The sequence below is a fragment of the Vanessa tameamea genome, chromosome 3 (genome assembly GCF_037043105.1).
Source record: "Vanessa tameamea isolate UH-Manoa-2023 chromosome 3, ilVanTame1 primary haplotype, whole genome shotgun sequence".
In the NCBI taxonomy this organism is placed as follows: Eukaryota; Metazoa; Arthropoda; class Insecta; order Lepidoptera; family Nymphalidae; genus Vanessa; species Vanessa tameamea.
In genome coordinates, this window is record NC_087311.1 from 8823358 (window position 1) to 8840453 (window position 17096).

The 17096-nt window shown below is 31.8% G+C and overlaps 1 protein-coding gene across 1 annotated transcript; it reads left to right on the forward strand.

Annotated features, from left to right (window-relative positions):
- The first annotated feature begins 10687 nt into the window (after nt 1-10687).
- LOC113397565 (serine protease sp-Eoc49-like) lies at nt 10688-12725 on the forward strand. The gene is made up of 6 exons (XM_064218378.1): nt 10688-10814; nt 10894-10958; nt 11264-11485; nt 11584-11754; nt 11826-11993; nt 12071-12725. The coding sequence occupies exons 1-6, from the start codon at nt 10781-10783 to the stop codon at nt 12668-12670; spliced, it is 1260 nt and encodes a 419-aa protein (XP_064074448.1). The 5' UTR covers nt 10688-10780; the 3' UTR covers nt 12671-12725.
- Nucleotides 12726-17096: the final 4371 nt, after the last annotated feature.

Below are 17096 nucleotides of genomic sequence, written 5' to 3' on the forward strand. Positions count from 1 at the left end.
CAGTGTCAGCGGGAAGATTCACTAATAAAATTCGCTCCTCACAGCTCCAGCAAGCCCTTCCAGTGTAGTTCAGACTCAACCATGTAAATCCGATGCCTATAATAACGATCACATACAAGTAACACAAGTAACATACTTCCAGTTGCAGTAAATGATCTTTGTAGGATTATTATCCGTGTAGGTATAAGTATTCGTGCTAATACATATACAATATTTTTGTTTCTCTAAGTTTACTTTTGCTGACAAGAGGTGGAGTATATGGTAATATATTATATGATGGTAAGTTCCACATTATCGATTATTCTGAACGCCAAAGTTCTATATCTCTAATCATTCTGTATCTCTATCTTTCACAAAGGATGCCTGGGCTAGTATAATTAAAAGCGCAAGGGATAAAACATCTTAAAAACGATAGCGGGATGTGAGTCTTCGAAGAGTGAATTTAGTTTTCGGCACTGAAGTGTAAACTTAACTGTCAACTTTTAACTCCCCGATGCTATGATTGATAATAATTCTTAACCGAACTACCTAGAACTTTAAACATTTGTAACATTGATACTACTGTCATTTGTTTTGACTACTCAGACAGTATTCAAGGGATTTGAATACAGTCATACCCTCCGGATCTAGAATCTTATAAGGTAACCGCATACTAGAGCAACGACACTAGTACACTCAAAAAGTACAAAAAATTAAATGGCCGGTTTAGAAAACAAGTATTTCAAATTATTCATTCTGGAAACTTTATAAAGTATGTTTCATAAATTTGACATACAACAAATTTGTATAGACTCTATCGAGTTGTAATGTATTTCACATATACGAGAATGTACATATCTTTCTTTTATAAATTCTCGCCCAATCGCAAACTTTTTTATCACTTTCAAAGTGAATTTATGATGAATATCTATTTCATTTAACTTTTATGTTAAATATAACAGTTACATATTGACACAAGCTATTATAAACAAAAAAAAAAACAGATTCAAGTTTTTTAATTGTTTTTTTGCATCCGATATTTTGTGAAACCAACGTTATGTTTTCTCACTGCATTCTATCGCAGTTAGTTTATCCCTTGATCCTTTAACCCTGCCAAAATATGAACTAGTGGCGCTATAAAAAATAGCCATAAAGCCGTGAACGAAGCGGAACGTGCAAATAAAAGCAGTGCCTCGTCGTAAAACTGTCGAATTGAATGGCGGACGCAGTTGACCGGCTGCGCGGCTGTAGTCGTTCGCGCAGAACAATCCACCTTTGAAAGGGTATTTAACTTTCTTAATTTCAGCAATTAATCATATAATTCGATGTACAAAGTGCAGCTAGTTATTTTTTTATATTGTGTTATTATATACTGAATAATATTTATTAAGCTGGTTATCTATACATATATATGTAAAGATAAAACAGTTTAGTACTTTATTTTCCTCAGTTTAGTATTTTATTTTGTAAACTGATATCCTTTTTTTGTAACTTTAACTAACCTAACCTGAACTTTAGTGGAATCTTTGGAAACAGAGCTTTATTATTGTTCTTGTTACCAATTAGAGCAGTTTACAGAAACTCGTAGTTCAAAGTTATTTTTTCCTCAAAATTTCCATAATGATTGCTATCAATTTTTACCACCGGGCGAACACTATTAGCTTTGAAATATAATACCGTGAAACTATTCACTTTCGTATTGTTTTTCAAAGGAAATTCCGATTGTACGCTGCCAGGCATTCCACATTAAGTTGCACAATATCAGTGTTTACGGCGGCTTGTATTATTCTAATATGGTCGAACAGTTCACATCCAATCAACGATTGGTTCGAACCAATAGTGTTCTCAATACCAATTACTACAAACTATGTACTTTATATTTCATTTTCGAACCAAAGTTACTCAAGAACTCTCTGTCTGGGTACCATTTTTTAGTTTATTAATCTCGTATAGTAGACTTATTTTTATACTCTTAACATATAAGTCTTGCACAAAATATTTAAAAAAATATACGTTTAGAATCCACAGTATAATATCAGGTGCAGGTAGGGTTCATGTGGGCATTAATAATGATAAATTTGAGTCATTAATTCGTGAGGATTAGTCGCGGAAGCGAGTGTGCGCCGCCGATAACCAAATATTAACTCAATTAGCGACGAGACGCGCCGGCCCGGCATTCAAATGTCTGCTAATCCGTCCTAAAGCCGGCTGGCATTAGGAATGGTCAGTCCTCGGGGATTTAGATAGTGCCTTGTTTTTCTACACTGACTAAAGTTGATCTTTTTATTTTAAGAAAGATTTTACAATTTCAGCAATTTATGTTCAATATTCTCGCAATGTTTAAATCTTTTTTTTATCGCAATTTCCTTCAATCGTATACATTTTACATTCATGGTTCATTTTATACACTTCGCGTACATGTGTATGTAAGTTAACCACAACATATTTTTAAATAAGCAAATATTTTAATATAATAGATACCGTACTTGACGGCACGTCTACGTCTTATGCGTTCTCGTTCCGAAGGTTCCGATCTAAATGGCAAAATACAAACGACGAGGTAAAAAGGTATATTTTAAATAATAGCCATTACTAATAAACTTTGTTTTAATAAAATAAATTATCAATGTTCGGAAAAGATTTATACAATCCCTTCCCGCTTTGCCTTCTCCGCATTGCACTTGTAGCCGCTTGTATGACGTCATCCTATCACTGACTTGGTCGTCGTCTCTTTCTTGCGTCCTACTAATTGTGCTCTTTTGTCTTCTGCTTCTATGCATGATTACCAATGATGAATGATTACCAATGATTATTAATTTTAATTTTTTATCGTGTATATGTCGTTATATGTCTACATTTTTATCGTCCAATATATTTCCGATTAAATTCTTTGCTTCCCTTAACATTTTAGAATACGTCTATGACTACAAATTTGACGTATTTAACGATATGACTTATATATATTATTTGTTATTTATATTTGGTTTTAAGTTACGGTGTCTGGCAACCAGGTTTGTCTTAATAAAGGTTGCAGGTTGCTGCAACAAATTCGGGCGCTGCGCTTCGGGGTGCACCTCACCCATGAATGGAAAATAAAGTCATGGACCATTGTACCTGGACTACTTAAATATTTTTGTAGAAAGGGGAAATCGCCAGAGCCCTCCTAACAAGCGGGCACTTGGTGTTCTCAACACGGAGTAATTATAGTTATAGAGGCTAAATGTATTTCCTTTAAAACTTTAATGTAAGTATTTGTTGTCTTTATCTGTAATATTTTTTAGATTCACTTGGTGGGTATAGGTAATTTGGGTAGCCGCCTACTCGTCATATATTTTACCGCCAAACAGCGATTATTATAATTGATGTGTTTCGTTTTGAATGGTGAGTGTGCCAGTGAACTATAGGCACAGGGACAGAACATATTAGTTACCAAAATTGGTGGTGTATTGACATTGTAAGGTACCACCAAGTATTGTAATAATATAATTGTATAACTATCACATCACAAAAAAAAAAAACAATATTATAAAAAAATATGTGTTTTTTCCTTACTTTACCTTACTAATCTGTATTAATAACTGAGATGTTTTTTTTTTGAGTTCTTAACTGAAAAAACTATTTAACTAATACTACATAAAACTTATACCAGAAAATGAAGCGCGATTGGGTTTTGCAGACGTCTGCCGATAATTTTGCTTTTAAACCATAAAGTATACTTAAAGCAAAAAGTAACTAGCAATATATAATATATATAATTAATATCAATAATTATTTATCTCAGTTTTTGTTAAAATCTATTTATAACGTTGTGGAACTAAATTATATAGTTATATAACACATCAACTTAATATCATCAAATTGAACTGACAAGTAATTAGTATTAATTCAATTAATTGTGGCCAATCGTGCCAACAAATGCATTGTTAGCAATGACAGATTACTAGAACAGTATGAAGTCTGATTCTAAGCCTCCAAGCAATGCAAATATTATGTGTTAACAATATTACTATAATTTATTGTTTTTTAATCTTGAAATGTATGTACGATTTTGTTCAAACAATTAATTTGTATAAATTGAAATTAAAATATTTCGAATCGAAGTCACAATTCCAGACCCCTTCTCACATTTGTGAATATTATGATGAATCAACGTATACGATTAAACAAAATATATAGATGGTACATCAAAATAAATGTAAGACAAAATAAACTTGTGAAATAAAAGGAATATTTAAAATATATTTTACATCAAATAAATAAAACTGTTAACGTAAAATACGATAAATAAATAAATATGTCAAAGTGAAGAGAGTTCGTCGCTTGTAGATTCCAGAATAAGGCTGCTTCTTAAACTGCTGACGAGACAAGAAACGTTCTACTTGTTAACTATGATCCAAATCATCCATCATCTACATAATTACATAATTGTTACATACTAAATAATAATGTAGTATTGCGTCCTTATGTTTCATTGATATCTGGTATATCAATAAAAATTATACATTAATTTTATAAAGTTATTTATTTAATTGCTATTTCCATCTAGGAGCTTACTTCCCGCTAGTTATTAGAAGATATCAAAATCGCTACGATTTTTCTTGGTAATTTCTGTTATTCGTGTACAATATACACATTTGATTTCGAGTGTACAGTAACATTTTTATTTATTTATTTATTCACTGCTCTTTTGTTCTTGTAGTCCTGTGATATAATCCCCGGTTTGAATCATTTAGAGATATTTTTATATTATAGTTTGGAAGTTAATCAATATATTTAAAAAAAAACGAAAATACTCATGGTCTCTCTCTCTCTCAATCCAGCCTGGCTTATCGTCCCTTCGGATTGAGGTTGAAGGAATTGAGAGTGATCTTGTTTTTGTATGATGCGTACTATAATATCTCCTGATTATTTGATTGACAACTTGTTCGAACATATTATATATAAGACATGTTTTATGCATATATTAACATTAGGTGCAACAAGCGGTCTTATTACTAAAGCTGCGATCTCTTACATAAAATCTTTGAATAGCAATTGTAAGAAAAAAATGGACACTAAAAATTATTTGCACTATAATTTACATTTAAATACTAATAATATTAAAATAAATGATACTCACATATGTCGTATAGTCATTAATACGGATATTTTTAACCGGAAGCGAAACACAACTACAGCATAATAGCAACGCTGTCTCATTTTGTACGTAGCCCACGTACTATGTCGTCACACTATGTCACCTAAGGTAACCTAAATCTGACCGAATGCCCTACATATAATAAATCATGAATAAACACATACACCTACATACATAATTGTATAACATCAATAAAATTAAACTTCATTTCGTTGTAAGACCAAAGTCTGTGTATAAAAAAAAATACCCATATTTTTATATTATACATAGATTCGCAACAAATATAATAGATGGCTGTTGTAACCAGTCCATCCGCATCAATAATCATCTGATTACCGATGATAACAATCTGGCCTTATATAAATACAGTTACAAAGTTCGCTGGTGTGAACTTATATGGAGATCGTCCGAATACAATGTGTAAAAAAAAAATTTAGACATTACGCTAACTCGCGGGACGCCCGCATTAACTACATATTTATTAGTTTAATTTATGCTTCTTTGTCTATAAATAGACGACGACCTCGCAAGTAACATAAATACTTGTCTCACATACAAACTAAGACATATTTTTAATGCTCGGGGTCCACTAATCTATTCCATTCATTGAACGCCGGTGAAGCCAAAATGATCGTTATAATATTATTTATATTGTAGCAAATTTAGAATTGATCCACTCAAGCAGCCTTTCTTTATAAAACAAACGAACCCGACCGAAAGCAAACTTAATCCAATCCGCGAGTGAAACGAAGTAAGACGTCGTCGGCTCAAACAAATTATTTGACATAATGTCGTTAATTAGAAACCCTCCTTTGTAACCGAGGGTAGGGTAATTAGGTTCGGATGCTCTGAATGGGTCCTTTTTCTGCTCGTTACGGCTAAAACAAAGGGGCAAAGAAGTAAACAGACCGTATTCAGGCAAGAATTTGCATTGGAGTTGACAATGAAAGAAAACTTTTATACATTTCGACATAACGATCCAGTTTGATGTAGAGGTTAATACAATAGCAATTCCATTAAAATTATATTCATTATAAAATAAAAAAAAATTATGGCTTTTTAATATTAAACATAACCCTTTCTTACCTATACAGGAAAGAATGTAGCGAAGAGTTTTAAAAAATACAAGACATTTGTTTAATATGTTTCAAGTGTTACAATATTTGAAGCTCAGATTTTAATATCAAATGGAGCGCACGGAACATTAAAGTGAATAACAAAAGAATTATAAAAACACTAGTTATCGCCGGGTTAAAAAACAAACTGACAGACAAAGTTATTTTCGCATTTATAATATTTGTAAAGATGTATTTTAATTGAGTAATTGAGTCCATTCCAAATAAGTGAGCAAAAAAAATAGTTCAGGCACGGTATCAAGACTCCCCTCGCGAGTTTAATTGCAACCCTATTGTTCCATCTGATTTGATTTTGTGTCTTTGTATAGCACAATCATAATATTGCGTTTTAGCGGCCGCGTAAGAACGACGTAACTGAATTTTATAAATAAACCATCCAAATTTATTAAATATTTATATATATTGGACCGATATACATTTTACATTAACAGCCTGTAAATTTCCCACTCTTGGGCTAAGGCCTAGGCTATTGGACCTATGTAAATAAGCATTAAAACGAAATATTTTTTTAAACCTACTCTGTTGAGATTATAGTAATAAAGCTTCCTACTATAATAGTTTATCATAAATTGACAGTCAGATTATATATGGAAAATTAATTTATTTGACGTCATTGTAATGGCGTAAAAATAAACCTCTTAAGATAATTAACACTTAGCCAAAGCATCCGTAATGTTACGGATGTATATGTATGTTCATAAATGTCACCTTCGCATCGATATTGCTGAAGCGACGCGTCATGCACACTCTTTGCCAGACAATTTCAACAAACAACAACTTGCTCCTAATTGTGTTTGCGATTCCTTTACAAATCTCTTTCGCCTCGACTACAATTATTGTGAAAACTCGTTTTGAAACGACGTTAAATACGACCGAATTTCAGATAATTAACTCTGATTACGGTCTCTTAGCATATAATTCGCTTTTGTTGCAAGAAAATTCGTAGAAAGGCCAAGTTAAAGTAATATTCGAATTAAATTTATACGAACAAAACACAAATAAATTGGAGGCCACATAGAATAACAAAATGTTTTGCACTTCATTTATTTCAAAGACACATTATTATTTTTAATTATCATTGAAAATTTTCTTCGAAAAAATAAATGTTGACATGGATTATTTATGTTATCATTAAAAATATATACACTTATTTTGTACTGTTATATTTTTTTATAATTAATCAAACATATAAAATAATTATGTCAATTAGCGTCAAGAGGAATGCATACAAAATATACAAAGATATTAATATCGACATTACAAGCTTTCATCAAATAAAGCAAAGATAAAATAAATTTTGATTATTTGAGAGTTATTAAATGTTGTGAAAACAATAGTTCAACCACCGTGAAAAAATCCAATATCGGGTAACTTAAAACCCATGCAAATTCGGAAAAATCTATTATAATCTGCATCGCACACTGCTGGACGCTCTTTTCATTCGATGCCTTTTGTTGGCGGATTCAATTAAGTTTACATCGGCGCCGAGGTCAGTTAATAAAAACCGAAGCCTACAAAAATTGGCGCGTAAATCAAATTCAATAAAGCCCTGCACAATAGTGTGGGACAGGCATCGGAAAATGACGCCGACAAACAATGACTGTCGATGTGCTCGGGATGCGCCCCAATCAAATTTATATTACAGACTTTTAATTGTTTTGTACCTTCCTAGCTTTGTTGAATTTTTTTATTGCTTTTTATATGTATCAGTGTAACCGATATGTCAGTCCAAAAGATCCAACGAATATTATTATTTAAAAAAAAATATTTCGGACCATTGAATTTAACTTTGTTTATAAATAATAGGTAATTAAATACAATTTTAATCGAATATCCCCTAAACATTACTATTCGTTAAAACGATTGCAAAAACAGTCACCCTTTCACATTAAGAATTCTCGTCCATCTTTCCACGTCTCTGAATTAATCGCCCGAGAGCCGCTGTCTATTAAAGTTTCTTCGCAAGTTGTTAAGAGGCTCAACTCCCTCAAAACTCTGCAGATAATGTTAAACATTCATTTAAGTGGGGGTTCTAACTTCCGAATCGTCGTATAAATCTTCTAATTCTTGGAGCGTTTAATATTCATATCACCTTCGCTGCTGCAGTAAGTCGCGATAGCGCACCTCGACTTTGAATCTTTTAAACTCATTACATAATGTACCATTTATATATAATATTATGCGATTCTACGTTTAAAAATAATTTTTAGTGATGAATTTATTCCCGGTATTTCAAAAAATGAAGTACAGCAAATATCTATTCTTTCAATTTCATTTATCAGCGAAATAAAAAGCTGTTGAATTTTACCGTCGAGATATTCACAATAGTCCAGAATATAGAATTTAACACTATTTACATTCCGTGCCTCGGAAAGCATGTAAAACTATTGGTTCGGTGCCTAAGCTCAATTTTTCATTCTGTATAATCATGAGAGTTAGAATGTAGTTGCGCATTATAATAAGTCTACGGGGCAGTTGGCTCTCTCTCTTGAGAATTGTCACGGTTGCCGAAATCAGCCAGGGGATTACCATCGTAAAGCAATCGATTCATCATTAAAACCGACACTTACAGTACAAAGTCGTTTTTAGTGTCGGTAAGTTTCATTGCAGTTAAGTACCAAGCTTGGGTACCAATCGTAAACGAATCTTCAGACAAAAGAACATTTACGATCCCAGTTAAAAAAAAAATGATGATATTATTTACTTATCAGAAACTTTTCTGTGATAAGTGTATCGCTTTGCATAAAATATAACTTTTCAACTATATTATTTAAGGAATCAACAAATAAAAGAAATTTATACAAACAATAACATCGCTACAAATTAAAGATAAGACACAGGTCAGCGGAGATACACATATAACTATTAAAAAGGGAATACAATGTATTATATTTTAGGAAAAGTTAAGAACTATTCAAAGTGCCCATACATATATGTTAAATGTTTTTGTAGGTAAAATTGAAACTAAGTCAATAAGGGTACAACAAATATTTTAAAATAAGTAAAACTACTAGTAGGAATTGCGAGCAATTGCGGGAAGCCGCCAAAACACGTAGCTCGTTCATTCGGGTCGTTACAGCAATGCCAATATTTGTAGACACCTTCTTTGCAATGAACACGTAGAAAACAAACGAATTTAGCAGCGTACGAAGCATTTGAAGAGATCTCGTTAAATTGGTCGTGTAATAACTGTCTGAACAAGTCGTTCTGACGTCGCCACATCAGCGGTTCGGATACGATCCTTCCGCTCATTTGAGGGCAATATCACAGCTTTATTATTCTTATATCTCTAACTGAATCAAATGTTCGAAAAATCCCGCCAAAAAATTTAAATGAACATCCCATATTTTACAATTACGATGCAAATTCGATTATATTTAGCTAACCTGTATAAAAGTATCGCAGACAGAACGAATGTTTTATGTATTTATTCAATTTCATGAGAGAGAAGACGCGAAACCCAGAACCGCCCAAGTCATGTAGCCGTCCGCAGTATTTTAAAATAAACGGTACTTTTTATATTCTTAGCATATTTTTCAAAAGTCGGCAGCGCAGCGTTTCAAGCGTATTAATACGCGTCCTTAAACACCCCTTACATGAATAATTAGATGTTTCCCGTTTTTATTCCCACCTTATCTCTAAAACACGCGTTTTAAATTTGCAAACTCATTCTTCTCGCCGTATTGAGGATAATACATCTTAGCTCCGATGCGATTCTGATTAATGCCCTCGACTAGATTCGACGCAACTTTGTTAGAGATAACGGCGAAAAATAATGGGACGTGACTTGGCTAATTCGGTTTTTACAAGCTTGAAGAAAGTTTGAAGAAATTTAAGTGAGCATTATTATTAAAATTATAAAGAAAATAAAGTTACACTATTGTTTAAAATCTATGAAATGTTATAGTTTAAAAATGGAAACTATTAAAATACAAAATATGTATTAAATTCCATATAAGCGACCATATTAAATTACTGAAAGAAAATGGTAGCCGTATCGGTGTTTCCTGATACACACTAACAGTTTCGCAATATTACTGACTGAATTGATTGCTTTTAAACTAAAAGAAAAATAAACTTCTACAATTTTAACCACTAAGAGCTCATTGTTGACGTCATTAATTATTAAAGTATAAGTTAATTGTATTTTATTTCAGAAATTACTATTAAGATTTTTTTTGTTTATTATTGAATTAACTCTCCATTGAAATCTCTTGACTTTCAATATCGTTTTTATGATTTATTTCAATATGGTTTCAATAAATCATTTGTTTTTAATCAATTAATATTTTAGAGCAAATATTATAATATTAAGGGCCACTCTGACACGTCATTGATGATTTATAAACAAAAAACCACAATAGAACCTTTTTGTTTTATCTAAATTTATATCAATAGCGAAATAGGATATTATTCAAAAAGCAATTTACGTATTCCTCTTTCAAAACACGAAACGTCAAAAAATTGTGGTTAGACGTCTAATTGCTTGGAATACAACTAATTATCTTATTTTGAATTCACTTAAAAAATGCGGATTTTAATATTGATTGTGGCAACGGCTGGTAAGACAACACATTCTTGTTTTATATACAAAACAGACTAATTTATTAAGAAAATGATCTTACTTTTTTACATTTGTAGCATTATTACTAGAAAATGTAGTTTCCGAAGAAGATGGTATCAAAAGAGGTACCTTTCCTTTCATGGTAAGTTTTAAGACTTTCAATGTATATGTGTTGACGATGAGGCTGGAGACGGCCCAGCGGATAAGATACGATAGATAACGTAGACCATAACTGGCACTCGTGGGTTCAAATCCTGGCAAGTACTACTAAGATTTCATGTATGTTAAATCAAAACTGTTCTTTCTCCGAACTACGCAAGCACAGTGTAGCGGATTAAGCTCTTAGAGGATGGAAAGTTTATTAGGCATGTACGGGACTTTTACGTTTTACAATGTTTATTCAATTTAATGAATCTAACAAACTTGAACTTAACACTTGCTTTATAGGCTTTTGTTTATTATCCGGATCAAACTGTAGTCAATCCTGCTGGAGGCAAATTCATTCGAAGTGCTGTGCTGATACGTGAAAATTGGCTAATATCTTCTTCTCTTGAAAGTGAAAATACTCTAATCTCCTTCCCGGAAAAAACTCTCGTAGCAAGACTTGGAGCTATTAGTATAGATGACAAATTGGATTTGAATGAAGATGAAGATGAGCAAGAGCGTGAAGTGAGGAACAGTCTTACTATATCACATCTTAGAAAGAGGTTTTCAGATATATTTTTTATAAATTGATAAAATTATACCTAACTTTTTGATTTTTCCAGATTATTCGAATAGCTCGACCTTTTAATTTTAATAGTACTGAGTGGTGGAATAGCGACATATCGTTATTGAAAACTCTGTTGCCGTTCAACATCACTCTGATAGTAGCACCTTTTGAGACAAGAGCCAATAAACTCAATTCAAATGAAAACTGTTTTATGCTCGTTTATGCTGTAAGTAGCTTATATCTTTTTGGATCATTAAGTTTGTATAAGTTGTTTGTTAATAATATTATTCCCATTAGAAACTAAACGAAAATGCAACAGACACAAGATATCTAAAGAAAATATCAGTTGAACTGATATCGTCTTTGCAAGATAAGTGTGGTAGCAACTTCAATAAAGATACTATGGTCTGCGCTGCACCCAGTAGCGAAAAGAGCGATATTTATATTGACTCCAACTTCTGCATGGTAAAATATTTTTTGGTTTTACAATCATTGTTTTTTTTTTTGTATTCTAATAATAATGTTTCTATTTATTATTCTAGGATAATAGTGGTGGTCCTCTTATATGTGACAATGAATTGACTGGTATACAGACATACGTTGATAATTGTAATCAACCATATCTTTATCAGCTTGTAAATTCTTGGGACGATTTAATATCATGTGCAACCGAAGAAAAATGTCTAGAGGAACAATGCACTAAAATATGCTATACTATAAATAAAGACCCAGTAATGGTGGCAACGCCTAACATAACGTATGCCACTACAGAAGCAATAATGAAGCTAGCTGATGGATATGTTAATGAGACTAATTTTGAAGTATACATATCGTCAATTCTTACATCTGAAAAAGAAACCAGTGAGACTGAAATAGTCAAAATAACCGTAATTACTGTAAAAGATTCGGAAGCTACGAGTGAAATGACAACATTGTCATCCGTTTCTGATACACAAGCGACTGAATACACTACAATTAAATCAAGTCAGAACACAGAGAGAGAAACGACGAATATTCCAGAAGAGCGTGAACGAGAGACTAATGTTGAGGCTCAGCAACATATTACTGTGCGCAGTGGTGCGTCAATAAATATGTTGTATTCATTGAAATATTTTATATATGTTTTTTTCGTTATAGTTTGATTGGCTTAGATTTTACTAATGAATGTCAAAATAGTTGAATAAATTTTGAAAATATTTTTTTCGTTTCAACTATTTTTTTCTTGGAATACGTATTAGTTTAAGTTAATAGAATTTTTACTTTTAAAATTTCACATCTTTTTTCACCTTTTCATAATTATATGAACTAAAAGTATTAACGACTTTGATATCTATTAATTTTAAAACATGAGTAAAAGATAAGTTAAACTGCAGTACGTACGTAAAGGATTCCTTCAATACGGTCTGGAAACTTGATAATGCTATTTGAGCAAACTGCGGAGGCGTTAAGCCTGCAACCTTACTTAATTCTACTTATTCTAAAACTTTAACATGCTTCGGTCCTGTGGAACATCTTATAATAACTTTCTGAATATTGTTATATTTTGCTTATTTATTAAATATTTTTAAGGAATTCCACGATTTGTTTATAAAAGACCGTAAGCATAATATCTTTTTAAATTCATAGTTTCTTATACTTTCGGTTTTTATTTCATTCCTATTTTTGTGTCGCAATAAAATATAAATTAATGTAATGTAATCTCTGTTTTGTTGAAAAGATTAATTAGACACAGTCTAATTCAATACTTCTTTTAACTACAAAAATATATTAATTCATTTAGATAAACTCATCATCTCATGATATCTATTCATTTATTTATTTATATATTCGTACGTATACAAACACAATACAATCAGGACATACATTAAAGTTACAGACTTACACCATTTTGATCTAAATTACACTCCTAAGCATGTGTACACGGCATGCTCATAACAATTATGTTAAAACAGTCAGGTGCTTTTTTATATACTCAAAATTTAACAAGTTACAGTAAATATATAAATTAAAATTAATTGTAATTATGTAATATTAATACTAAAATTATATAAATAAAATTGAATATTTATAACTATTAAACTAATAACAATACATTCATCCATATGAATTATTAGACTAAGAAAATTAATTAAATTCGACCAAGATACCTTAAAGAATATCAATTTTAATACGTGAATTAACTTTTAAAGTACTAACGCGCAGAAGGAATCAGAATGTATCTTAATAGGACTCGATATGTTTAAATTTCGATAGGGGATCGCATCGGAAAACTGTTATGCATATTTTAAAGTTAAATGTACTTACAACGAACTCATCGTGCTGAATGAGAATTCAACGTGAATAGCTCTTTCTGAACTTAAAATGTTTTATGATATTCAACGGACGTGATAAGTAAGCTTTAGAATATATATAGGCTAATTCAATTGGGGTAGTTTATAAGCGTTTATGTTATCATGCGAATATTAAAAAGGGTATAATTTATACGGTTAGCATTTAAACTCTGGTGGAGGCCTCTGGGGGAGGGACCCAAGTTTTGGTGGCATTCTTACCTACTAAAAGCACTGTGATCATGTTGATATAATGCATCGGCGACCCATCCTGTGCTGTACTCCAATCGTGGTTTGTCTCCAAATGTGTTTTTCTCAGGCATTGCTTTTAGACATGTTTTCTCTTTTAACTATTATAATTGTAAAGTCTTACTGGCCAAGAAATTAATTTTCGGCTAAACTGTTTATTATGCAGACACATGATGATACAATCGGACTGATTTTGGTTAAATTGTAGACAGTTTATAACATTGTTTGCAGAACAAAGGTTGCAGCGTGCCTTTTATTTACTGCAAGCAAAACCTTTGTCTGATGTCCAAATGATCTAACGGACTTTTTTATGAATCAATTTTATTAAGATCAATTAATTTAATCGCTTTAAAAAGTAATAGGTGTTACAAACATATTATATACAATAAGACTATGTAATATATCTTTTTCAAGACTTCAAACTCGTTTCTGATTTATAGTTTATGGTTAAGGCCGGTTATAGACATCTGGAGGCCCTTATTATTCTCCTAATAATTTGAACAAATTTCTTTTTAGTCAGATTATTCAACAAATATGCGGGAGAAATTAAATTCTCTGAACAAAAATAACTATAACACAGATACAGATATAATTATACTAAAATTTTATTATATCATATTAAAATAGTGAACTCTGCATTATGCGTTTTTTTTTATCTTAATTGTTACGCTGCTCTCTTGTGATGGCCCCGGCGGTAGCTTCGTTTACCCTCTACTAAAATCATCCCCATTTATGTTATATTAGTGAAGATAAGATCAATGGTAAATATCCATTGAATTTCTTATCAACATAATATTTATGACGAAGAAATTATCGATTTTATAACAAAGGTAATGTAGGAACAAAGTAAATTATAGTGTTATTTCATTCATTGTCCATATACTCAACAAGTGAATAGTCTGACGTACACCCGTGAATAGTCTGACGTATATTTTCAAATGTAATTTATACGTATAATAAAATTGGAGTGCCTGATCGGATTCTGTCGGATTTTTTATTAAATGTATGTATACACGGTACATATTTCAAAATAACATTTTTTACAATTTTTTGTCTTTCTGTCTGTTTGTTCCGACTAATCTCTGGAACGACTGGACCGATTTTGACGGGACTTTCATTGGCACATATAGCTGACGTAATAAGGAGTAACTTAGGCTACAACAATACATTTTTTGTTAAATTCAAATACGCACGAATTCGCGGGCACAGCTAGTACTGAATATATTTGTAAATACCTTTTCCATTCAAGGATAATGAGACGATATGGCAATTATTTTATTTTTAATTCTTAAGACGTTTTCTAAAATCGTCAATCCATATTGTATTACAATACAGGCAATATACAGTTCATATAGAGATCGACACATAGAAAAAGTGATGCCGATGGGTTGATAAAAAAAAAATATTACCTCTCGATAAAAAGGAGTTATATTTGTCACCATAACTTTTTATTTTTATTAGACATTGCCTGTATATTTTTTATTGTAAATTACTCTTAGAACTCATTTGCAAAGTAATTAATTCTAAAATTATATTATACATATTTAAATGACATAATATATCGGGTAGACTGGAAAAGCCACCCCATTCTAATTTGTTATATAAAAGCTGACTAAGGGTTACCCGCAATAAGATCAGTATTTAGCCCCTCAACAACTTTATTGTGGCAGGACCACTACCAGACCACAGGCAAACACAAAGAAATCCCAAGTAGATTTTCATCAGGCAAGTGTCCGGTAGTCGGTTGACTGAATAACACGGACCAAAACTAAATATTCAACGAATGATGATGATTACGAAATTATTCACAATACTTAAAACACCTTCTAAATTTACAATAGCAATATACTGTATGAATAGCTTTGCCATTTAAGTTAAATATTTTACTTTGTTCTTGTTTACAAAACAATACCTACTATAAAAAGGCCATTCTGCAAATTTCAGTAATTAACACTGACGGCAATGAGTTAGCAAACAAAAGGAATTAATTCAACAATCTCATAAAAAGAAATAAGCAGTTCATAAAACTTTTAATAATTAAAACTCGAATAAAAATAAAACTCCCCGAGTAGATAATGCCAGCTTTAGGAGACATTTGGGATCTCCCTCTTTTCTATACAAATGACATAAAAAGTACTCGGACTTACACTTGTTGAGGATCACGTTGCGATGGTTATGACTTGGAAGTCATTTTATGGGTAAATCCCACGCCGGGGGAGTTAATACTGACGGCTCTTGTTAACTTATTCTAACAACCAATTGAAGACTGGTAAATGAGAAAATGGCTCATAAAATTAATAGCAACATATAATTATTATGGAAGAAAGTGCATTTGAAACGATGTCGTTGAAATTAGTTTAGTTAGAACCGGCAGGTGTCGAAAACAATTTATGAGTTACTACAAGTATCAAAAACGGGATATTTACCATGTTTTTTATCTTTATTTGGTGGAGCTCCGATATTTCGACATTATCTACGATGTCTTATTCACGAGACTGAAGTTTGCGGGTAGATGTTGACGGCATTAGAAGTGTCCATATCGGACCTCCTTTCTCCCACGTTTGCTGAGTAAACACTGGTCACCACCAATATTGTCACTTTCACCCCTACTATTGTCCCTTGTTTTATTTGTTTTACGTGCACTCGACACTCGATCCCGTGTTTTACAGACGAAACTCACTGTATCGATTCGCGATTTTTTTATATTATTGTTCGAGGGTTTGCATAACTTTATCACTGGATTCCATAAAAAATAAAAGACATGGTAAATATCCCGTTTTAAATAATTGTAGTAATAATAATAACCATGTTAATGTCAATCTTATAATTTACGAGTTGTATTCAATAAACGTACATATGTATCTTTATTGTAGTGTATATCTGCCTTTGTAGGAAACGTGGTAGATTTAGCGACACATCCTTATGTCTTTACAAGAAGAGAACTTTCGTACCCTGCATTGGGACGTTGGTGATTGGTGAATATATTTTAACA